Source organism: Oryctolagus cuniculus, chromosome 5, assembly GCF_964237555.1.
Source record: "Oryctolagus cuniculus chromosome 5, mOryCun1.1, whole genome shotgun sequence".
NCBI lineage: Eukaryota > Metazoa > Chordata > Mammalia > Lagomorpha > Leporidae > Oryctolagus > Oryctolagus cuniculus.
In genome coordinates, this window is record NC_091436.1 from 129,833,954 (window position 1) to 129,860,248 (window position 26,295).

The window sequence follows — 26,295 nt, forward strand, 5'->3', positions numbered from 1 at the left end:
ATTTATAAGCCAAAAACTAAAGGCCATTCCCTGGTTCTAGTGAGGTTTCCGGTTGCCTGGGGAGGGAGGGACCTGGGACCAGAGCTGATGGCCCTGGCTCAGATGCAGATGCGCTGAGCATGGAGGCCTGGCGGAAACGCAAGAACATGATGGTGCAGACTGCTCCTGGAAAGCCAGCGTGGTGCCAAGGCTGCGGGCACTTCTGTGTCTTTCTCCTCAATGGATAAATCCATCCCCCTGACCTTAACACACTCCACAATTAAACTCCAGGGTAGAATAAGACGTCATGGGCTTGCACTACCGTAGGCAGGATCCCGCTCAGACCGGAGGCTTTCAGCTGCTCGTGGTCCCCCACCCCAACCCTAACCCCCTCTCCCAGGGGACGTGTGATGATATGTGCAGACATGTCGCATCGTCACAGGAGGGGAAAACTATGGACTCTCCTGGGTAGACGGGGTGCCACCAAACCTCCTGCAGTGCCCAGGACACACTCACAACAGAGAACTGTCTGAACTGCTACCAAGACTAAGCAACCCTGCTTGAGACTTAAACTCCGGTTATATGAGTGTTGATGGGTTAACACAAAGAGCAGAACACTTACAGTGAGATATGTTCCAGTGTGGGGGGTTATATATGTATTTACACACACATGTATACATACACACATATTCTGATACATACATAACAGGGCTTCACAAAGTTCATGGAAAATGCAAGATAATTGTTATTGTGATGCAAAACTTGAAACCTATGCATACAAGGGGTCTTCCAAAGTTTTATGGAAATGCATATATTAAAAATAATCCAACTATGGGGGTGGGTATTTGGCATAGCAGTTAAATCACTTGCAGTGCCTGTATCACACACATAGTGCCTCGGATTGAATCCCGGCTCCCCGCAGATGTACCTAAAAGGCAGGTGATGGCCAAGTAGCTGGGTCTCTGCCACCCTCAAGGGAGACTTGGAATGAGCTCTCTGCTCTCTGCTTCAGCCTGGCCCAGCTCCAGCTGTTGCAGGTATTTGGACCAGCAGATGGGAGGTCTCTTGCTCGTTCGCTCGCTCTCCCTCCCTGTCCCTCAAATAAATAAACTTTAAAACTATGCATGTATTTCAAAAAGTTTTTGGACTAAAATAAACTTATGCTTTAATTCTACATCTTTATAAACTTTGTGAAGTACCCTCCCATAGATAAACCCAAACTGACCACACCACCAAAGCCTCTCTTCTGCTGTGTAGCATAGTTCCTGTTGGAAGATAAATAAATCTGCTACTCTCTGCTCCCTGTGCCAGAGGACTCTGGCAGGAGAATGAGCTAGAAGGTCTAATATGTAGAAGTTGGCTTTTGCTGTGCAAAGCTGAGGAGGGGGACTAGAGGCCTAAGACAGTGGCACTGTCAGCGAGATCAAAAGGGGAGCTTGCTCATCCGGGTCATGGGTGAGCACCCAGGGAAAGAAGTGGAACTTGTTCTAAGGTCAGCCAATTGCAAATTGTATTGTGAGGTAAACAGCTACTCCTCCAGACCACTTTTAGGTGTACTACATTCAAAAAGTCCTAGTGTGTGTGTGTGTGTGTGTGTGTGTGTGTAGAACATGGCACAGGGGCCAAATCCCACACCTGGGTCAACATAGTGCAGGAGAATCAGTTTGCCCATAACTATTGGGAAACCCGCAGTAGCTAGCTGGGAGGTATTGTCTCAGGTGCCAGGCACTGTTCATGTATTTAACACGCAGTCTCATCCGTAGCTCTCAGCCACCCACCGGGGGATGCCCCAATTATCCCACACTGGGAAGACAATGTCAGAGGCAGAAGAAAGTTTCTCCCTGCACTCAGGACACCCATGTAATGAAAGAGCCATAGAGGCAGGACTGAAGACCAAGCTGTATGGCTCCAGGGCCCACCCTGCTTGCCATTGAGGGATACACCAAGAATCCTAACGAGCTGGATGGAAGTCAGATCCAAAGCCACCTGCTTACTTTGCCCTCTCTGAGGCTCACGTGTGCAGCAGGGTGGTCTGGGAGCTTGGGAAACCAGAGTTTGATCCAGGAGTCAGGTTGGGGCCCAAGGACGAGCCCATCTCAAAGGGGATGCTGGTCCTAGGGGTCCCACCATGGAGGCCCTCCAGAGCCACTACCCGCTGCTTTGGGAGACAAATCTCCAGGCCATGACTCCCCCGGGGACAATGTGCCATCACATCAACTCCCAAGATGCCCAGAATTACAGCAGGTGGAGACTGATGAGGTTGGAGGAGGGCAGGCACTGCTGGAGGCAACTCAACCCTGGAATAGCCCAGCAGTGAGGGGCATGGCATCAGGGATACCAACTTCCTGCAATCTGCCAGAAACCCTCTCCAGACAGCAGGGCTCAGTCCCCTCCCTCTGGGACACATGATTCGCTCAGATGACCCTGGTGCCCTTTGGTGGATCCACCCAGAAAGTCACTGAAGCAACTCTGAGTGGCAGACAGCCCTGCATGGGGCGCTGTGCAGGACACGGGCGGTGAGAGAGCGCAGCGAGGCCCACCTGTAGCTCTGCTACTGCATGCTGTGCCCTTTGCTCAGAGTTCCAGTTTTTAAAATCATTATTGTTTTTGTTTTATTTAAAAGGCTGAGCTAGAGAGAGGAGGAAGAGGAGGAGGAGATGGAGGAGGAGGAAGGGAGGGAGGTAAGGAGGGAGGAAGGAAAGAAAGAGGAAGGGGAGAAAGGGGTGGAGAGGAGGGAGAGGAAGGGAAGGATGTGGGGGAGGGGAAGGGAAGGGAAAGGAAGGGTGAAGGGGAAAGGGGAGAAGGAGAGGAGGGGAAGAGAGAGCTTCCATCCACTGGTCCACTTCCCAAATGCCCACCACAGCCAGGGTGGGTCAGGTGGAAGCCTGGAGCCCAGAACTCAGTCTGGATCTCCCATATGGGTGAAAGGGACCCAAGCACCCAAGCCATCATCTGCTGCTTCCCAGGGAGTGTTGCAGCAGGAAACCAGGATCAGAAACAGAGCTGGACTCCGACCAGGCACACCCATAAGGGATGTGGGTGTCCCGGGCAACACCTTAACCATTGCATCAAGTGCCCACTCCTGCTCAGGGGTCTTAACTGTTCTACACTATAGTCTCCAAATCTGTAAAATGGGCCAAATTCACCATCCAAATTTCAGTTGTAAAAATCAGTTGTTTGTGATGTGCTCACTAGAGTGTCCACTCTATTCGAAGTCTTCATAAGGTCATTGGTGCTCTACCCATGGCCAGGGAAACCCCGCCAAGGTCAAACCCAGGAGCTTGCTAGTCCCTGCTCACAGCCCCTGCAGGAGGAGGAGGCTGAACTTAGAATCCCTTCATCCCCATCATTTAAGGGATCTTCCATCGCTTATCATCCAGCATTCTAGGGACTTCTCCCTAAGTTCTGAGCTGTCTAACAAAGTGTCCCCCAAGACAACTTTCCGCACTTACATCACAACTTATTTAAACAGCTGGTTGTATAAAACCAGACACAAAACGGCCTGACATCTGCACACACAGTAGGTACTCAACCCTGCCTTAAGAAGTCTGTGTAGGGAGAAGACGCTTGTCACTCACCAAATAGTAGCTCAAGTGCGAAGACACAGTTCCCAAGCATGGTTTGTGGCCAGCTAGGGAGCTGGGGGGCAGGGGTTGAAGGGACAGAAAGATCTAGACCTCTTCCAGTCCCCCAGGGACGGGCTTATCAGCTAACTGAATTGCTGTCCTCTGCCTCTGTATTTTCTGCACTAAACCTGCATTTCTTTTATGATCAGGGGGTAATGCTTTTTCCTAATTATACATCCTTCCAATGCTTTTCTTGGTTATAACCTCTCCATGCCCACTCTGCTCACTCACGTGTCCCTGCTTGGTTCTCGTTCTATGTTTCTGGCCCGTGAATTTGCATCCATGGCTGTGAAAGCGGATTTTCCTGCACACATACTCGAGACCCTCTGGGAAGCCGAGCTGCCCCCATCTGGGAGGAGGTGCTTCCCAGAGATGGAAGAGCAGCTGGGTCCATCGCCCACCACTCACTCCCTGACAACCCTCCCAGCCCAAAAATTCACTAGGAGGCTCTTCATGAAGTCAACAGCTCATGCTAAGAGTAACTGCACAGAAGATGGCCCAGGGGTGAGAAAACTGGGGTGTACACATATGCACAGACACATGCACACACATGGCCCCAGTCTGCCTCTCTCTGCTCCTCCCCTATCCAAAAGGAAGCGTCCCGTGCTTAGTGCCCTCGGATGAACCGGGAAGTCAAATTTCCCACTATAGTCCGCAAGGAGCAGGGAGCTGGGGTTGGGACCGCCAGGGAGGGCCCATCAGCTTCCATCTGGCCCTGAAGTCCCTACTTATTTTCCTGGCCCGGCCTGATCTCATTGTCCAATGTGAGGGATCCTGCTCTCTTGGTGACACACACTTTCCCCAAGAATGTTTGGCTTTTCCATGAGGAATTTTTGTATTCGGGAGATTCTTGGAAACAGGACAAGGATTCATGAATCGCTGGCTCTGGCTCTGCCTGAGGGCTCGTGGCTCACAGCAGCAGGCAGGGCAGGAAGCAGGCAGGGAAAAAGGACTTGGACATTTGGGGCAGAGTGGCGGAGGGCAGAGATGTTGCTCCAGTCCCTGGCCCTCTGAGAGCTGCCCACTGGTGGATCCCATGCTCCACTCCACTCGGGAGTCGCCTTCAAGGGTGGATGCCCAGCAGGTGCAGGGCACTGGGAATCCAGTGGAAGCTGCAGAGAGGGAAGGGGCCCTCTGGGTGGCACTGCTGAGAACACGGGGCTCTAGCAGGCACGTGTGTACTGTTAGCTGGCCATGCAATCCTGGTAGGCCACCTCACTGCCCAGAAACTCAGCTCCTCTTCTGCGAAGTGGAATAGCACCCCATTTGCCTGGTTTCAGAGGATGACTTGTACTGAAGCGTGCATACGTGCAGCTCCTCTGCGGGGTGCCTAGGAGACCGGGCATGGCCAGGGAGGAGTTGCCGCCCACTGGGGTGCAGGCCCAAGTTCTTGCCTTCTCGGGCTTACAGGCCCTGCAAGAATGCACCTCTCGCCGTGGCTGCTCAGACCCCAGGTGAGGCCTTGTGGGCTCCGGCAGGAAGTCACCAGGCGTCTGCGCCATCCTGGGTGCTCCCAGCGCATCTGCTTCCCACAGCTGGGAAGCGGGGTGGCTCCTAGGTAAGCATCAGACAGATCACGGAGCCAAGTGGCCCTGCTGGGACTCCAGGGCTCTGAGCTGTGTGGGATGGGCAGGGTCAGGTTTGGCCTGAGGCAGGTGCACCCAGGGGCCCAGAAGGCCCAACACAGACCTCTAGGACGTGGCTGGCCATCAGGAGTTCTCCCCCAACCCCACTTTCCCAGGGGCCCTGCAGGGCATAGTACTCTGTCCAGAAGCGTCAGTATGGGCAGTGCCTCTGTCTAGTGCAGGGCTCTGCTCACCACAGCTCTCCCACTGCAGGCCGGGAGGAGACAAGACAAACAGGTTTCCATTTGCTTCACCTCTGTGACCAGCCCTATGGATCCAGCTATAGATGCCTGGCGTTGCCCCCAGGACAGAACCACATACACTCATGAGCACACATACACACAGCCTGTTCACATGTTTGCACACTCACACACACATGCAGTCAATTCACGCATGTACATACTCACATGTGTGCTCACACATACATGTATACACACATATACTCACACACCTGCTGACATGTACACTGTACTCATGTGTTCACACAAGCCAGTTCACACATGTGCACTCTCATACATGCAGTCAATTCACACATGCACATACCCATATATGCTCACATACATGCTCAAACATGCACACATGTGCACACAGTCAGTCCACATGTGTGTGCTCAGATACATGCACTCACAATCACCCTCATGCACACAGCCGACTCAAACATCCACTCATACACACATGCACACACACATACCTGCTCAAGCAGACAATTCACACGTGTGCATATTCACACATAAAATGGACACATACACACTCATACATTCACACCCACCTGCATACAAGGCACTCACACATGGACTCATATGCACATAACCAATTCACATATGTGCATACTCACACATGTACATATACACATTCACATACTCACATACATACACAAATATACACACCTGCAACAAGGCACTCACATATATACACACAAGTGTACACAGCCAATGCATGTGCATACTCACACACATGTTCATATATACACATGCACGCTCACATATCCACACACACGCCTGCATACAAGGCACTCACATTTACATCAGTCACACATATGCACACTGACATGCACAAAGCTAAACTGACACATGTGCATGCTCACACAGGCACACAGACACGAACACAAACACACACACACTCACATCCCCACAGAGTCAGTCCTTGCAAACAGTTACTGAGCCTAAGAACGCAAAACTAAGAACACAAAGCAATGTTTCTACAAACCTCTGCCTTTACAGAGGCAGGTGTGGCCCCCCAGCTACATGCCTGGCAGTGAGCAATCTCCAGCCCACTGGACAGGGCCTGACAACGAGAGGTTGAGGGGTTGCACTGTATTTTCTCAAAGGGGCACAAATCAAAAAGGAGGAAGTCAAATTATCCCTGTTTGCAGATGACATGATTCTATACATAGGGAGAAATGAAAGACTCCACTAAGAGACTATTGGAACTCATAGGAGAGTTTGGTAAAGTTTCAGGATATAAAATCAACACACAAAGTCCATAGCCTTTGTATACACAGGCAATGTCATGCCTGAGAATGAACTTTTAAGATCAGTCCCATTCACAATAGCTACAAGAAATTTAAATAACTTGGAATTAATTTAACCAAGGAGGTGAAAGATCTCTGCACTGAAAATTACAAAACATTAAGTAAATAGATGAAGACAGACACACAGAAAAATCTTCCATGTTCATGGACTGGATGAATATCATCAAAATGTCCATAGTACTGATAGCAATTTACAGAGTCAGTGTGATCCTAATCAAAATACCAATGACATTCTTCTCAGATCTAGAAAAAAACAATGCTTAAAATCACATGGAAACACAAGAGACCCCTAACAGTTAAAGCAATCTTAAACAACAAAAACAAAGCAGGAGGCATCACAATCCCAGATTTCAAGACATACTAGTTATAATCAAAACAGCCTATTACTGGCACTGAAACAGACATGTAGACCAATGGAACAGAACAGAAACTCCAGAAATCAACCCACACACCTATAACTTATAACTTATCTTTGACAAAGGAGCTAAAGTCAATCCCTGGAGCAAGGACAGTCTCTTCAACCAATGGTGCTGGGAAAATTGGATCTATGCATGCAGAAGTATGAAGCAAGAGCCCTTACACAAAAATCCATTCAGAATGTATCAAGGATCTAAATCTATGACCCAATACCATCAAATGGCTATAGGAAAACATGTAGGAAACTCTGTAAGACACTGGTATAGGCAAAGGCTTCTTGGAAAATACCCCAGAAACACAGGCAATAAAAAGCAAAAATAGACAAATGGGATTACATCAAGCCAAGAAGCTTCTACACTGCAAAGAAAACATTCGACAAAGTGAAAAGGCAACTCACTGAGAGGGAGAAAATATTTACAAGCTATGCAACTGAAGAAGGATCAATATCTAGGCTCTATAAGGAGCTCAAGAAATTCAACAACAAAACAAACAATCCAGTTAAGAAATCGGCAAAGGACATGAACAGGCATTTTTCAAGAGGAAATCCAAATGGCCAACAAACACATTAAAAATGCTCAGGATCACTAACCATCAAGGAAATGCAAATCAAAACCACAAAGGGGTTTCACTTCACCCCAGTTAGAAGGCTGTCATCCAAAAATCAACAAACAATAAATGCTGGCAAGGATATGGGGGAAAAGGTACCCTAATCTACTGCTGGTGGGAATGTAAACCAGTGTAGCCATTGTGGAAGACAGCATTGAGCTTCCTTAGACATCTGAAAATAGATCCGTCATATGACCCAGCCATCCCACTCCTGGGAATTTACTCAAAGGAAATGAAATCAGCATATGAAAGAGTTAGCATACATCCATGTTTATAGCAGCTCAACTCACAATAGCTAAGATATGAAGTCAACTCAGATTTCTATCAACTGGTGACTGGATAAAGAAATTGTGGTATATATATACACTATGAAATACAACTCATCCATAAAAATGAATGAAATCCTGTCTTTTGCAACAAAATGAATGCAACTGGAAACCATTATACTTAGTGAAATAAGTCAGTCCCAAAAGCAAATACCAAATATTTTCCCTGATCTGTGGTAACAAAAGTACAAATAATGTAATGTAAGTGAGCAAAACTGACATTTTGGGAATTGATTACTGTTTACAGCCCTTGTCTCTACTGTTAGAAACAGCATTTTTTCTTCTATTTCTTGAATTCTTTATTTAGTGGAGGGTTAATTTTACTATAAAAAGGGTTTGGAAGTATGTCAATGTAAAAATTAAGAAAGAATAAGAAGGTAAGGAGGAGGGAGGTTGGGAACTTAGGCATGGGGGAGAGGAGTGTGGGAGGTATGCTCCCAGATCTGTATAAATGAAATACATGATATTTGTTCACCTTAGAGATTTTTAAAATGTAAATTAAGAAGCTATATTTTCTACTGATGGCTTTTGCTTTGTTTTCCTTCTGTTTGGCATGGGATGCCTTCAAGGATCAGCCTGAGAAGTAAAGTCTTCATCAACCTAATTGTGCACCTAATAACTGTCTGTTCCTTCTTCCATTCTAACAGACCCCTGCTTTCGTCTGAGGCAGCAGCACAGCCGATTCAATGTGTTCAGTTACCTCCTAGATTCTGTTACCACCTGGGGCTTCTGTTTAACACAGTCTGGGCCAGTTTCTGGTTGGGGCTTTCAGAGGAGCTTGTTAGAAAGGGCGGAATTAGCTGGTGTGTGCTTACTGTGCATCACCATTTTCTTCCTTCCAGAACACAGATGTGAAGGTAGAGGCACTGCAGCCATTCTATAGCCATGAGGCAATATGCACAAAGACAAAACTCATGCTAAAGAAGGTTGAGAGAAAGAGAGAGAGAGAGAGACAGACAGACAGACAGACAGACCAGGTCCCAGACGGCACTGTGGAAGTACTCCATCAACTCTGGCCTGTGTTTGCTTGACATGTTTAAGAATTCTATGATTGAGCAACTCTGCTTGGGTTTCCGTTCCACTTAACTGAATACAAATTACAACTGATACCAACCTTACAACACTAGTTCTGTGGGTTGTCTCATTAGAAGGGCCCTCTCAATAAAATAAATTGTGAGAGTGAGGTTGGGATGATGGGAAACTAGTTTATCACTGAACGTCGCGGCTCTGTACGGGCACAGGTAGGGGAGATGGAAGGGTATCAGACCAAGGTCCTTAAGCAGAGTGCTTTTCCCTAGGACCGTGTGAGCCCCCTGCTTTCTGTCACACATGGTCTGAGAACAGCTAGGCTGCACCGTACAATCTCTTTGGACTCCCCTGCTCCCCTCTGGAGGTCCACAAGCAGCTCTGGCACTGGCCTCTAATGCAACCTGAGTGAGAACCATGAACAGGGACTCCTGAGGTTGCTGAGAAGAGAACCAGGAACTAGAAAGATCCAGAGATTCAAGAAGAGCCAGGGCTCTCAAAACTCTGGAGCACTTATTCCCCTGGCACGCTTGCCGGGCACTTCTCTCCAGAAAACAAAATGGTGCAGAGATAACGGCAGGACAGACTAAGCCTTTGCCGGGTGCCCAGAGCTGTGCTCCACATGGGTGATCCATGGACCCTCCCAGCTGTCTTTGGAGGGAGGCCCCTTGCTTGTGCCCATTTTACAAAGGAAGAAACTGGGGGCTAATAAGAAGGGCCAGGGATTCACTCAAAACACCTGGGTGAGTTAGAACAGTGGGGCTCAGCCCCAAGGCCCCCCAGCTTCAGTAGCTTCACCCCCGCTCTCTACCAAGGACAGGCTCTGATAGGTTGCTTTTCGGTTACCATTGCCATGTGCATCCCTGGACTGGGAATTCTCAAAGGCAGACCCTCTACTGCCAGGAGCTCAGCAGTACTATTTTCTCCATTCCCTAAGCCTTGCCACAGTGCTTAGAGACCATGTCTACACAGAACAGGGCCACTGGGTCAGCACTGCAGGAGGCAACAGGTACTCAGGTACACCTGAGGGTAAAAGGGTGAGGTGTGACACGAGAAGGGAGTCTAGCCAGGTGAGCCCCAGCGAAGAGCACCCTCAGCCTCAAACGCTTACCCCTGGGGAGGGCTTCAAACCAACATGGAGTGTGCATTTGCATGTGTGAGACTTGAGTTTGGTTCCGGCCTGGTCTCAAGTTCATAGCCTGCCACATGGGACCAGTCAGCTCAGCCATGGCCACTCTGTGGGTCACTAGGCAAAGTTTCTTCCTTTGACACACAGAGCCCACCCCTAAGCCATAACCAGTTCTGTCAGTTCCCACCCACCCATGCCCTCAAGCCCACCTTTCTGGCTTACCCACACCAGCCTCTTGGTTTCTTGTGCCAAAGCACAGCCCAAATGCCCAGATGCTATTACTGGGTCAACCAATGGGGCCTCTTGGTGCTGCCCGGCTCTTTCAGTGACACAGGGAGTGCACACAGAAACACTAAGGTGCTCATTATTCCCTGCCCACCTCTCTCCATGCTCCGGGCCCAGATCCCTGGGCTCCTGCACCCACAGGGAAGCAGCCATCGGGAAGTGAGTGCAGGTGAAGGGAAGGCAGGGGGAGGAGAGCCTGCAGGTGGTCGCTCCCCCTGCCCTCTGCTAAGCCAGGGATCAGATGGTCAGGACCCAGGTCCACTGCCCCAGCTGGCACAGGGCATATGCAACATGACTCCACCCCTTGCACCACGGCCAATGGGAGTGTTAGTGGCTTCCTGGGGCTGCTCTTCTTTGAGAGCCTAAACATCTCCTGTGTAAGGAGCCATTTCAGTGGGTTCTCATCAGAAAGGCATACCAACTTGACTGCCTGGAGCCCACCCGGGTGGCCTACGATACATTCTTAAAGAAGCCACACTCGCCGCGTCCTCCCGGGCAAGGGCCAGTGTCATGTGAGTGTCGTCTTCCTAATTAAGGCCAATCATATGACACACACCTCGGCAGGGTGCAGAGGGGACAGCTGCCCATGAGTGCAGTCCCCAGTCCTAGCACCAGGTTAACCAGAGAAGGGACCCAGCACTGCAGAGCACAGGGGCGAGGTTCAGAGGCCGCCGGGGACATGCAAGGCTGAAGCTGAGTGTGTTACTGCCTTGGGCTCAGAGCAGATCCCAGGGGGAAGGAGATGCATCTATTGTATTTCAGGGGACACCCAGAGACAGAGGTGGCACAGCCTTGTTTGTCAGGGGCACAGCAGGGAGCCATTCCCCATGCAAGGGCAGGATGTGTGCAGAAGAACTAGTGACCAGGAGCTCGGGGGAGGCTGAGCAGTCATGGAGGGGCAGGGACGACCCTTCCCCCCAGCTAGTGAGAGACACCCAAGACCACTGGTTCCATGTCCCTTTCAAAAGGACATCGGGATGATGCTGATGGCTGCTTTCTAGCACGTGAAAGAAACCCCAGGCACTCCCAAGAAGGGGCGGCAGAGAGAAGGCTGCAGAAATCCACTCCATGGGAATGATCCCCAGAACGGCCATGACCCCATTTTGCCTGTCATCCAATACATCAAAGTGGGATCCACACCAACCCACAAGGCAGCTAGAAATAGGTCAACATCATTGGTTCAGCTGCCCCAGCGCAGATGCCTGTGAACAGCCCGCTGGGAGACGCCACAGCCCCCGAGAGCTCCCCAGATGGACCTGGTGTGAGCCCAGAGCAGCCGCCCACTCACCCTGCAGCATGGCTGGGTGCCAATGGGCAGGTGGGATGGATTAGGAGTCTAGGACCATTTTTTTTTTAAATAACTCATCTTAACCAAAAAATATTTAAAATATCTAAAACATACCAAGAAGGATAAACATTTGTGTGCTCACTGCTCTGGGTAAGGAACAAAATTTTACACAATCAACAGTACCGCTGTGGAGCCCTCCTGGTCTTCCCTGTCGCCTTCCCCAGAAGGAACCACCTCTTGGCATTTTGTGGCTATCCCCAAACATGATTTGACACTTTACATCCACATGCAAAGATGTGGAGATAAAAGGTACTGTAACTCATGCCCGTACCAGCCTTGTGCTGGCGCTCTCGAGCGCTGAGTCTGAGACCACACTGAACACTCGTCCCATCTCCCCTGTGCCTTCAACCCCGCCCCCCACCTAATCCCATGCCATCTCATTGTGTGTGTGCATCAAATGATTGAACCAGCCTTGTGGTCCATGACAAGTATTTGATTGGCACTTGAGCTCTTTTAAAAACCACACTGTAATGAATATTCCTAAATCCTTTTCACGTGTATTAGCCCTCAAACCAGAGTCTTTCTAGACTTGGTTAGGAATGAAATGCCTGGGCCCTCTGTGGATGCATCCCCAGTTTCACTAGAGGGGACAGGCCTATCCCCCCACCCTCTAAGTGTTCCTGTAGCTTTAACTCCATCCTCACTGAATAGTGGCTGTCTTGGGCTCTATGGCCAATATGATGAGTGTGTCTTCTTTGCCCGTGCCAAAGAGTGTGGAGTGAAGTCTCCTTGTGATTTTATATTCTGCATTTCCCTAACGCCAAGCTAGGCTGAGCATCTTTTCCTTTATCTCTTATTCTGTAGGATCATTTTACTGTTAGAATTACATTAGCTAACGTCAGAGTTTGTGGACTCAAAAGGCATCCATAGCCTTGGCAGCTCATGACAAGAGCCTCGGGTGATCAATGATTTCAAAATAAGTCAACTGTTAAATCAACAACAAGAGTCACTGTGCATTTGCTCCCCATGTAGGACCTCTGTCCTTAGTGTGTTGTGCTATGAGAATTAATGGTAAAAATAGCTTTCAAACAGTACTTTATACTTTGTGTGTCTGTGTGGGTGCAAACTGTTGAAATCTTTATTTAGTATAGAGTTGATCTTCTGTATATAATTAAAATGAATTTTAATGAAGAACAGGATGGGAGAGGGAGTAGGAGGTAGGATGGGAGTAGGGGTGGGAGGGTGGGTATGGAGCAAAGAACCACTATAATCCAAAATCTGTACCTAGGAAATTTATATTTTAAAAAATTACATTTGCATGCTTTGAGAAATCCAAAGAATGGTCCTTTCCATTCATAAAAGTTTGGAAAACCTGTGGAGCAGAAACACAGTGGATGGAGTTTGGAGGGAAGAGGGGAGACTTCGTTGTGCACACTGGCTGTGAGGCCAGGATTTCTTTAAATGAGAGATAATTTAGAGACAAAACCCTCAAACAGAAATGCCAGCAGTCCCACGCGATGCTAGGTGAGGAGTGTGTGTTCAGGCCTCACTGGCATCGTCAGGCTATGTTCCCGTGCCTTTCACCTGCGAGACACATGACGGCACGGACATCACACAGGGATTTTTATTTTGGTGCACAAGCATCCACGCATTTTTCCCCTACAACATGCGTTCTCCAGGAGCTGTTGGAAAACCCCACAAATACAAGATTTCAAATTGGTTTTGCACCAAAAGACACTGCTTTTAATTGTGTTCCATGAACTTTGTGAAATGCCCTTGTAGTTAGCATCCCGACAGACAAAACCACTCCTCTGATAACAGGAACCTGGGAGTCCCTAACAGCCTCCCCTCCCCCCTCACTCAGCAGAACACGAATCCCTCAGATTTGAGCACCTGCCCCCCAGCACTCGTCACGTGCACCAATCCTCTTCTAGATCCTTCCCCCAGCATAGCAGCGAGCACGGTGAGGACTCATCCGGGCAGCCCTGTCCCTGGCATGAGGATGGCAGCAAAATGCATGAACTAGTTTGGAAATGCCGAGGGCAGCATCACCCGGGTTTGGAGCTCTGGTAGGCACTTGACTTACGGCTCCTTAGAAGCAGGATTTTCTTGCACACTGAATCTTCTCCGAGCTTCAAGAACGAAATGACAGGGTAAGCATTTGGTGCAGTACTGAAGTCCCCACTTGGGGTGGCTGCATCCAGTACGAGCATATGCCTGCTTCGAGTCCTAGTTCCTCTACTTCTGATCCAGCTTCCTGCTAATGCACACCCTGGGAGGCAGCCGGTGCTTACTCAAGGACTTGGGCCCCTGCCACCCACATGGGAGACCCAGATTGAGCTCTAGGATCCCTGGCCATTACCAAGCCCAGCCCTGGCTATTGAGGGCACCTGGGGGACAGTGAGCCTGGAACAAGTAGGTATTCTATAAATCAGATCAGGGAGGGCTCCGTGGCAAGGCGGCATCCCAAAGTGTGTGCTGGATGCCTTTTAGATCCCCAGTAAGAGAGCTTTAGTTTATGTCCATCATCACTCTGTTCTTTCTCAAATTTTTATTATTTCCTTTAACTTGAAAGGTGATGTACAGCGGGATGAACAGAGAGAGATCTTCCACCTGCTGGTTCATTCCCCTGGATGCCCCCAGTAGCCAGGGGTGGGCCAGGTAAAAGCCAGGGATTCTGGCAGTTTGAGCCCCAGGCTCTGCAGGAGAAGCCACTCTGCTGTACCCAAGCTGCTGCTGGCCACACGACGTTCTCAAGCACGTCACGGCCTTGCCATCGCACAAATGCGGCGGGGGTTTAGTGAGAGACCAGCTCTCCTCTGCATCCTCCCCCTTGACAGCTTCAAATCCCCAAGGCCTTGAAGAACATGCCGCTTTCTTCCTCTGTCTCAGGAGTTCCAGTCACAGAGACCTGCACACACCCACACGCTGTGGCCTCACTTTCATGGAGCCCTGAACACTGGGGTTTCCCTTTCCACAGCCTGGCTCAGCACTCAGCACCCTACACCCAGCAGCTTTGCAAACACTGGTTGAGCAACTACAAGCATTAGCAACCAAGAATCACACAGCCCTCTGCAGCCTGCCCAACACCTGTCATACGCCCTCCATCACTCACCCTCCCCTGCTCTTTGCGACCAGCACTATTGCCATCTCCATGTCACACATGGCTAAGCCAGGGCTCAGATGTGCCCCGATCATGTATCTAAGGCATGGCAGCTAATTAGTGGAAGGCTAGAACTCACACCTAGATCCTGACACCAAGTCTCATGATAAAGCATCTTTCGCTACTAATTAAGTTGATCTCTTTTCTTCTTCATATTTTTTAAAGAGTTTATTTACTTGAGAAATAGTGTTACAGACAGAAGGAGAGACAGAGAGAAAGGTCTTCCATCCACTGGTTCACTCCCCAAATGTCCTCAACGTCTGGAGCTGGGTCAATCTGAAGCCAGGAGCTTCTTCCAGGTCTCCTACATGGGTGCAGGAGCCCAAGGACTTGGGCCATCTTCTACTGCTTCTCCAGGCCATAGCAGAGAGCTAGACCGGAAGCGGAGCAGCTGGGACTAGAACTGGTGCCCACATGGGATGCTGGTACCACAGGCTGAGGCATAGCGCCGGCTTCCTTCTTCATACTTTATGTGCTTGCAACACACGTAGGCATGCGCGCACATATGCACACACACCTGACTTTTCCTTTTGGACCAGTGGAATAGGAGTAACCTCAGAAAAACAGAGGGCGCTGAGCTCTCGTTCTATGAACACTGAGTGAACGAACACATGGCTGAAAGATCCGCAGTCATCCAGGATGCCTGGAGTGCTGACCCTCTGTGCACAGCCACCAGGCTTGGGGCCATAACAGTGGCCAAGGGGCCGTCCTTAGCAGCCATGGCTCTCACCAGCAGGTGAACCTTGAAGGTGCCTGGATCCATCAAAGGAAGGTCCTCATCAGGACACCTTGAGAGCAGAGAATGGTGTGGGAGAGCCAAAAGTGGCTCAGACCCCGCTCTCAGCACAGACACAGGAGACAGCCAAGGCACTGGCCCAGGGCAAACTCCAGACAGACCGTGTCCCAAAAAGGTTAAAAATAATCTGTACAACGCCATGACCAGGACAGCAAGGCCTGCCTAGACCTCCAGAGCGTAAGTGTCCGCCCTAGTCTGCCCAGGACAGTCTCGATTTACTCCTGTTGCCCTCATGTCCCATCCAGGGGGTGCCCCTTTCGCTCTTGAAACAGCTTTGGCGGCCAGTGCCGTGGCTCACTAGGCTAATCCTACACCTGGTGGCACCGGCACACCGGGTTCTAGTCCCGGTCGGGGCGCTGGATTCTGTCCCGGTTGCCCCTCTTCCAGGCCAGCTCTCTGCTGTGGCCTGGGAGTGCAGTGGAGGATGGCCCAAGTGCTTGGGCCCTGCACCCCATGGGAGACCAGGAGAAGTACCTGGCTCCTGCCATCGGATCAGCGCGATGCACCAGCCATGGCGGCCATTGGAGGGTGAACCAACGGCAAAAAGGAAGACCTTTCTCTCTGTCTCTCTCTTTCTCACTGTCCACTCCTGAGCTAACTGTAGTTATGTGATGGGGACACAGAAGGCACCTAGCGCAGGGCCTGGCCTGCCTACCCCCAGTCTGCTTTCTAGAACAAGGAGCTCCAGATGGAAAGGGCACGGGAGATGGGAAGATCTGGAAGCCCGGGATAGCACCAGGCCTCGAAGCCCTGCACAACTGAGCTATAACTGCTTCTTGGTCTTTAAAGAGCGTGGAAAATGTGACCCAACACCTTCCTAAAACCGTTTGGCAGTTCCTCCTAGAACTGGGCATGTGTGTTCTCGCCACCCAGCAATGCCACTCCCGGGAACACACCCACAGAAACACACTCACATGTCCACCCGACAAGCACACACGTGTTTGCAGCAAGGAGACAGATGACGCCCCCAAACGTGGAAACCACACAAATGCCAGTCAGCAGAATGGATACAGAAAGGGTGTTACGTCTACACAATGGAAGACTACACAACAATGAGAGTGAGTGAGCCACACATTAAGCTGAGCCAAAGAAGCCAGACACAAATGAGGACCCACTGTCTGACTCCATGTACAGGGAATTCAAGAACAGGCAGAACTAATCCACGGGGCTTGAGATGAGAAACCTGGAAGGGTATTGGCCAGCAAGGGGCGCCCATGGGGCAGGATGGGGTGGGGGTGCTTCTGGGGAGGGGCTGGTGTGGTAGAGAGGAAGGGCTCCAATGCCCTACTTCCTGGGCTGGGTGCTGCCTACGCAAGTGTGTTCAGTTTGCGAGAAATCCATTCGGCCACATACACATAAATTGTGTATCTTTCTGAATTATGTTTACCTTCGATAGAAAGCTAAGATAAAAGTTTAAAGTAGAAAATAGCATTCTTGCTTGGTAGAGTTAAGCAGCAGACACATAGCAAGAGGCTGTGGGGTCTTCACTTACTAAATGTCTGGTGAGACCCAGCTCTGCACCAGGTACTGTGCACCATTGCTCAGGACGCTGTGCGGAGGAAACACAGCTAATGAGATGTGGTGCCTCTTCTCCGTCACCAGCTCCATCGCCAACTCCATCGCCATCTAGATCATCCCCAACGTTTCTTACTGCCTGCTATGTGTCTGCCAAGATTTCAAGTACTACTTTCTTCTTTTCCTACTCAAATAACGCATTGACTTTATCTTCATAACAGGCCATTTTATAGATGAGGAAACAAGGCGCAGAAAGACAGCCAGCGGAGCCTGAATCTGAACCGAGGCCACGTGAATCCAGGGCCTGGGCCCTGAAGAACAGCCTTATGGCCGAGAAATCTGATCTGTTTCTCAGCTCTGTCTGCCCCAGCTCCCACTTCAAAACCAGCACCTCTGTCCAGGCCAGGGGTGCTGGGAAGTTATCCACTGCATGTCTTAGAATGGCAGGGCGGTTGCTAACTCTGCTTCCAAGTGGCTGCCAGCATAGTGCTGCATGGCAAGGAATAGACTGACAGACTGGAGGGGGTTTGCAACATTTGTAGATAAAAGGCTTCTTTTGGCTCAAAAAATTGAAATGCATATATTGTATTTTTAATATATACTTTTCAGGAACTGTTTGGAGATTCGTCATATGCAGGAATTTCACGTTTTTGTACCAAAATAAACTTATCTTGGGTAAGTATATGACACAGCAGGTTAAGCTGCTTTTGGGGACACTCACACCCATCTGCTGGTTTCAGTCCTGGCTGCTCTGCTTTCTACCCTGCTTCCTGCTAATGCACCCTGGGAGGCACTGGAGGATGGCCCAGTAACTGGGTTCCTGCCATGCAGCGGAGACCCGAATGGAGTTCCTGGCTCCTGGCTTTGTCCTAGCTCAGCCCTGGCTGTTGGGGGCATTTGGGATCGAACCAGTGAATGCTGAATAGATCTGTCTCTCTCCACCCTCCAATTCTTTCAAATAAACAAAATTTTAGTTCCATTGCATTCCATTTTCCAAGAAAATATTCAAGTGCCCAAATTCATCGATGGAGACTGAAGAAGAGTTAATGGCTGGTCCTTCTGCCCAGAGTCCACAGGAATCCTGAATTTGTTTCAAACTAACTCCAAAGCTACCTGTAGCACTGCGGACATATCCAGGGACGTTCTCACTGACCTGGCATCCTCTGCTTCCCTCCCTGCTCTGGTCAAGGGGTCTTGAGGCTGGGGACTGTGGCACCTTGGAAGAAACAAAGCCAGGAGTGTTGAAACTGACGCCAGGCCTATGCCCCTGAGTCTGGCTGATCCAGCATGCACCATACAGGCTAACTCTGCCCTGGCACGCGGGGGCTACGTGACAGGTGTACATGACCTGCAAGGCGGAATGTCCAAAGCAGAATGCAGACTGCCCGTGCTCAAGACAAGGGAGCAAGAAACAAATGGTCAGAGGAACTAGATTTTGCAGAGACTTGCATAGGCATGACAGGACCATCCATGCAGGCAGGGCAGCAGGTCCCACTGGGCTAGCAGGGTCCCCCAAGGCCACCCCATTTCTATTGAAGAAGCACCAATAAAGGGAAGAGGAATTCCCAAAGGTCAACTTGTCTATCCTTCCGTGTCCAGGCAGGTGGATGACAAAGCCATCTGCTCATGCTTCCCACTAGATACACCCAACCCTTGAGGTTAGCATTGGGCAGGGGATGCATAGGTACTCACAATAAAAGTCAAGATGTTCACTCAGTTTTCCCAGTTGGAACACACTCTCTTATCAGAGAAACCAGTTAGAAGTCACCAGGAGGGGCCAGCCTGTGGTATAATGGGTTGAGATACCGCCTGCAGTGCCAGCAACCCACACGGGTGCTGGTTCAAATCCTGGCTGCTTCATTTCCAATCCAGCTCCTTGCTAATGTGCCTGGGAAAGCATCAGAAGATGGCCCAAGTGCTAGGGGTCCTACAACTACATGGGAGACCCAGATGGGGCCCCTGGCTTCAGCCTAGGGCATTGTGGTCATTTGGAGAGTGAACCAGCATATGGAAAACCTCTCTTTAACTCTGCTCTTCCAATAAATAAAATCTTAAACACACACACACACACGAAAAACAATACACTTTTTCAGATTCTGAAAACTACCAACAATTATCTGGACAACAATGAACTCCTCCCAAACAATCTCATCTAAAAGATGAGGCACTTCGTGTAGTTCTCCCCAGGTACTGTGTGTCTTCCTATTTAGCAGTCTCCACAGTCTTACACGGATGGGCACATGGTTACCTCCATCTGGCAGATTTGAAAACGGAAGCTTGGGCACTTGCTGGGCAAGTCAAAGGGCACAGCAGGTTGGGTCCCTTAGGGGCCGCCCTGGAGCACAGCAGGGAAGAGGTGGATCAGGAAGGGCTCCTGCACTTAGGGCCTGGGGAGGGGCAGGAGAGAGCACGAGACAGGGGGCGCCACCCACACGCAGTCCTGAAGCCGAGATGCTCTTTAGAACAGATCCACATTGAGGCAGAGGGGCCCAGCCTTCATAGTTCCCCCAGGCACTGGACATCAGGTGGCCCAAGAGGGGAGCAGGGGTCCAGTAGCCAAGGCGAGTGCAAGGAGGGCTGCCCAAGGCCAGTACTCCCTGCAGCTGGAGGCTCAGCTGTAAAGCGGGGATTGGGTGGCACAGGCCAGTGCCCTCTGCTCAGGAGTCCGAGTGTTCAGTCCACATGATTGCCCCTTATACCATCCTGCCTGACTCCATCCCCACCATTCTCACACAGAATTTGTCACTCTTTGGTGCTTTCTGCTGCATTTCCTGCCCACTGGGTGATGAAGGAGAGCCAAGGAGGACATGCTACCTGGTGGGGTGGGAGGGCAGCCACAGGGCACAAGGACCAGACATACCCTGCAGTCCTACCCCAGGCTGCTCTCAAGGCTGTTCACGTCAACCACGCAGCCCAAAGCAAAGCTTTTCTGGGGGCCTGGGGGATTGTGCTGGTGACCCTTCAAGGTGAAACCCTAGTTAGTAACTAATGAAAAAACGAACAGCTCAGTGAGAACAGCAGGATCCCCAGTGTGTAAAGTTATGTGTGTCTAGGCATCATGAGATCAGAAAAAAGACAGACAAGTTAGACCCATTATAGAGATAACTGACATATGGTCATGAGGGAGATAAGTGTGCTGTAGAGTGACATGCATAGGAAGATTCGGGTTTGGTTAAAAACAGGTGCTCAAACAAGATCCCTCCATCTCGGGACAGCTACCTGTAGGTTTTTGTGTGAACAAAGGAGAAGTTGTGGAATGACATTCCCTTACACTATTAAGATTAATTACCAGTGAACACAAAGGTGTGGATATGTGATTTTTTTCTACTTGTTTTTATGTATCTTGGTGTGATATTGACTCGTTTAAACAAGGAAGAATCATTTTCATAATATGGAAAAAACAAAGAATAAAATCTTTCAAATTATCTGCATAGCACCATGGGGATAAGGGGCACCTATCATAAAATACTATTATAAAAATATTATTAGAGTACTATTTCATTCCCTCTTCTTCCCCCTCTTAGGAGACAGCTTCTCATTGCCCATTTGGGGCTGATCAACAGAAATATTTGATTCAAACTGAAGAATTTTCCATGCCTTCTCTCTTTTTTTTTTTTTTTTTTTTTGGACAGGTGGAGTTAGACAGTGAGAGAGAGAGAGAGAAAGATCTTCCTTCCGTTGGTTCACTCCCCAAGTGGCCGCTATAGCGGGTGCACAGTGCCAATCTGAAGCCAGAAGCCAGGTGCTTCCTCCCGGTCTCCCATGTGGGTGCAGGGCCCAAGCACTTGGGCCATCCTCTACTGCCTTTCTGGGCCACAGCAGAGAGCTGGACTGGAAGAGGAGCAACCAGGACAGAACCAGCGCCCCAACCGGGGCATTGGGCAGGCGGAGGATTAGCCTAGTGAGCTGCGGCGCCAGCCCACGCCTTCTCTTTAACAACTAGAGAGGAACTCCATCTTAACATTATTCCACAATGTATATCTGCCACTGAAATAAGTCTACCTCTCATATCTCTAAATATTACATAACCTATTCTGTAGGCAAAGAGCAAGGGTGTGAATTATGTCTGCTACCATCTGTGACCACACTTGCCTTTGTTACTGGGCTAGAGAAAGTTGCCCATACCAAGCCGCCTCCCAATTATCTTGCCACATATACATGAAAAGCCCAGAGATGCCAAATCCCAATTTTTCACCGCATCCATTGACCAGAGGTCAAAGAGTTGGCTTTAAGTTTCTTGCATCTTTCCCTCTTCCTGGTTGCCACCTAGGAGTGTCTCAGAAGGTGAGAGCCATGGCAAACAGGGGATGAACACAGAAGGCATCTACCTCGTGTATAAAATGGGCAGCCCCTGGCCATCTGCTCTTGCAATCCCAACATCCCCAGGACAAGTTCTTGCCACTGCAGAGTTAACTTGGATATTTCCGCACTGGATCAAGGCTCTACTTGATGTGGTTTGGCTACCAGGTATGGATTCCAGAAAGCCATGTGATGTTCACGAGCTCTAAACATGTAGAAGGCACAAAGGAAGCTTAGTCCTTCTTGACTATGATGCAACATGTTAAATGTTACAGCAGAGCTGGGTGCAAGTTTGGGAGGGTGAGGAGGAAGGAGTGGCTGGAGAGACTCTTGCAAACAGAAAAGAACACCCGAGACAGGCTTGAAGGACGATAAGGGCAGAGGGAGGGCCTTTGAAATGGAAAGAGCTACAGACAAGACTATTGAAGATAGTTTCAGGGCAGTAAGACCTAAGCTAACCCCTGTGGAATGATGGGGACCGCTGGTCAACACAGCCACCAGCCTTCTGGGAGCATCTCGCCCACACAGCCTGGGACCTGCCCTGTGTTGTCTTGAAAGCACATCCTTTATCTCAGAAATCGGTCTTTCTTCATCACACTAGTTTACAGGTCCCTTAGTTCTTCCTTCCATACCTCTTGTTCTGCCACTTAATGCTGGATTTACATTTGGCTTCAACTGTCCCTCTTCTTGGTTGATTGCCAGTAATTACAACAGCCATCATAGACAGCAATAACTAACATGTTGGGGGTGCTTGCTCTTGGCCAATGGTTGTGACAACTGCCCCAACCATCCTGTGAGGGAGGTCTTATTGTACTTTTATTCCAAGTTTTCAGATGGGAAAGATGAGAATCAGAGTTTACAACAAGGTGACTGAAGAGCCAGAGGGCACACACAGGTGTGTCTGATTCTAGATGCATCCTTAACAACCATGCTACCAGCACCTTCTCTAAGCTACTTTACTTGCTCTGTTCATGTCTGAGAGCCAGAGCAGGAGGCAACAAACTGTGTCCATTAAGGTCAGATAGTAAATATTTTTTGAGAGGCAGAGAGACAGATCTCCCCTCCATTGGTTCATTCCCCAAATGCCTGCAACAGCTGAGGCTGGACCAAGCCAAAGCTGGGAGCCAGGAACTCCATCTACATTTCCCACGTGGGTAGAAGTGACCCAACTACTGTGATCCATCACTACTGCCCTCCAGAGTGCACACCAGCAAAAGGCTGGAGTGGGGAGTGAAGCCAGGCACTCCTCTATGGGATGTGGGTTATATCAACCAGCACTTAACCACTACATCAAGTGCCCACCTTCAGATAGTAAATAATTCCAGTTTGTAGGCCAACTCTGTCACAGCCACTCAGCTCTGCTGTTGTGGCACAAAAGGGACCACAGATGACACACAAAAGGGCATGGCTGTGATCCAATAAAACTACACTTCCGAAATGACAAACTGAATTTGGCTAACAAAATCACTGACACCTAATCTATAGTATGTTAGGTGTTCTTCCATCTACCCAATGCTTGTTGAGTGGCTGCCTTGTGCCTGGCATAGTTCTAAAGATACAGGGAGAGCAGTACAAAATCCCCACCCTCACGATACACAAATCCTAGCAAAGTGCTGGCTGCTTGTTTGACCCATGCCTGGTGCCCTGGTGCTTCCCACTCTTCTTAGACCAGTGATTCTCAACTGAAATTTCAGATCCACACTATGGAGACCTGGGCCCCACCTCCCAGGGACTGTTCCCTGATTGGTCAAGAGTGGGCCCAGTGCTGCTATGTGATTCTAATGTGCAGCCAGGGTTGAGGCTGTTTTGTTTTCTGTTTTTTCTGCTTACTTGTGTGTGAAACGAGGTAAGTCTTTTAAACCCTCAGAGTCAGGCTCCAAAATCTGATTAACGCTAGTCTCACACAATTGTTATGATGGGTAAGTGAGTTCATGTGCCTTTCCAACAGTACAATGTTACACACATTTAAGGCACTGCTGTCATTAAATGGTGCTGTTATCACTAGGTTTTAATGTTAGACACTACCTCAATGAGTTCTTTAAACCCAGTTTTGACCTCAATTTTTTTTAAAGATTTATTTACTTGAGGGGTAGAGTCACACAGAGAGAAGGGGAGGTGAGGGGAGGGGGGGGGAGAGAGAGAGAGAGAGAGAGAGTCTTCCATCTGCTATTTCACTCCCCAAATGGCTGCAACAGCTGGAACTGGACCACTCTGAAGCCAGGAGCCAGGAGCTTCTTCCAGGTCTCCCACATGGGTGCAGAGGCCCAAGCACTTGGGTCATCTTCTGCTACTTTCCTAGGCCACAGCAGAGAGCTGGATCGGAAGTGGAGCAGCCAGGACATTAACCAGTGCCCACATGGATGCCAGTACTGCAGGCAGAGGCTTAACTAACTACACCACAGCACCAGCCCATGAGCTTAACTTTTTGAACCAAGACAGTGTTTGGGGTTTTTAAAATAAGCCCTGTGGAGAGTTCACAAATAGCTCAGTTCACAGGTGACTGAACTGACCGGTGGTCTTCCCATTATTCCAGTAGATGGTCACACAGGGCTGGTCTGTGTCCCCCCGGGGTGTGGAAATGGAGGTCTCCATCTCCAGGCTGAGAGCGCTGATCTCTGAGTAACTTACCCATTTGGACTCACGCTCAGATGTCCAAACCCACGGCCTTTCATGAGCTTAGAAATAGGGAGGGCAAAGGCATTGCCACTGTGCTGAGCACCCAGCAGGTGGTCAGCCCATTCCTCTGTGCCATCCCCTTTCCAGGTGAGAATAAACCCTGGGAAGGGATAGCGGTTATTCTCATTTAACAGATGAGGATGACTCAGAAAGGATGACCAGCTTGTGGCCTGGTGGTGCCAGAAGACAAATGTCCATCTCCTTGATTCTAAAGCTCTCAGCCTATAGATAATCCAGCTCCTCTCCAGCCAGGATTTAAAAATATACCAAATTGCCTAACACTCATATTTCCCAGGGTTTGGTTTGGTTCCGTTTTGTTAGAGGGGAGAACCGGAAAGAAACCCACAACACCTACTACCGACGAGAGCCTGCTAAGCCTTGGACAGCACCTGCATAAAATGCTCAAGTTCAAAGAAAAAGCATCCCCTCCCTCCACAGCATCTAAACCGGGCAGTTTAAGAACCTCATAATGAAGAAAAAAAATAAAAAGAAAAGAAACCAAACAAACCAAAAAAATGCGAGGAGAGAGTTGCAGAAATACACGCTGCCAGGAGTGAGGCATTCACTGACCCCTAGTCTGGGCCATCTCAAGAGAAGTTGGCCACTGACTAAGCCTCTTAAAAGCTTAAAAGTCATCCCAGGCCATGGTTAGAGAGAGAGCTCGAACAAAACAAAAGCAAATGTGAGCTTCAAAGTCTTAAATGTCAACTTGAAGGCTAACTTAGCAGCTCTGGAACGGGCCTAGAGGACCTGCAGCTGCTCTCCCCAGCATCTGATTCCCCTTCACTCCTTGGGAGCAGGACTGTCCTGGATAATGTGTCAATCAGGGTTCAAGGGGCAGCCTCCCACCCCTACCCACGGCTAAGGCCTCCATTCTCTACAGCCCATCAGATTCGCCCCTCACTCTGCCCCGAGCACCAGGGACAAGCAGTGCTGTCTGACCCATCTCTCACCTCGGGCCTGTCCTTCCAGACCGAGTTGGCCCTGGACCTCCTGCCCTGCCCACCCTCCTGTTTCCCTCCCCCATCGCACACTCACCATCTACTCAGCTGCACTTCTGCTCCCACTGGAGAATCCAAACACTGGAGCGGCTTCCACATGAGGGAGCCGAGGTGCCTCCAGGAATCACCTCTTAGGAGAACAGACCAGGCAAATTTACAAATAATGTTCGCTGGTCACCTTTCCCAGGAAGGTGGAAGAGTAACCTGAGCCCTAGAAACTCCACCCACTGACCTTTTTTTTTTTTTTTTGACAGGCAGAGTGGACAGTGAGAGAGAGACAGAGAGGAAGGTCTTCCTTTGCCGTTGGTTCACCCTCCAATGGCCGCCAAGGCCGGCGCACTGCAGCTGGTGCACTGCGCTGATCTGAAGGCAGGAGCCAGGTACTTATCCTGGTCTCCCATGGGGTGCAGGGCCCAAGTACTTGGGCCATCCTCCACTGCACTCCCGGGCCACAGCAGAGAGCTGGCCTGGAAGAGGGGCAACCGGGACAGAATCCGGCGCCCCAACCGGGACTAGAACCCGGTGTGCCAGCGCCACAAGGCGGAGGATTAGCCTAGTGAGCCGCGGTGCCGGCCCCCACTGACCTTTAATCACAGAAAATCCACAGCCGGATTTGGGGAGAGGTCCCCTCCAGACAATACTAGGTGTTGATGGCTGAATAGCCAAATATATATATTAATATAATAATGTGCTATAATATTTGATATATTAATATATTAATGTATTAATATATTATCTACAAATAATATATATTATTCCCTTTATGAAGGACCCACAACATTCTTAGCCTTATTCTTAGTCCTTTGGCATAAATGCCACTTTTTAAAATATCCTTGAAAGGTAAATACTATCCCTCATTTTACAGATGGCGAAACTGAAGCTCAGAAGGTATAAGTGATGTATCCCAGGTTATAATTCCTGTAGCAGCCTTCACAAAATTCATGGGAAACACACACTTTTTTTTTCACTTGAGAAGAAACACAGAAACAGACACATCTTCCTTTGCT

General features: G+C 49.5%; 1 protein-coding gene across 4 annotated transcripts in view; it reads right to left on the reverse strand.

Moving 5' to 3' along the window:
• Positions 1-26,295, reverse strand: part of DAAM2 (dishevelled associated activator of morphogenesis 2) — a 117,676-nt gene that overhangs the window by 87,808 nt on the left and 3,573 nt on the right. The window contains exon 1 of one of the 4 annotated variants that reach the window (XM_070074106.1): positions 18,466-18,529. The exons of the other annotated variants lie outside the window; for them this stretch is intronic. Within the exon in view, the coding sequence (XP_069930207.1) occupies positions 18,466-18,472 (7 nt within the window). The 5' untranslated portion in view covers positions 18,473-18,529. Of the gene's footprint in view, positions 1-18,465; positions 18,530-26,295 lie in introns of those variants that run through there. 4 annotated transcript variants of the gene reach the window in all.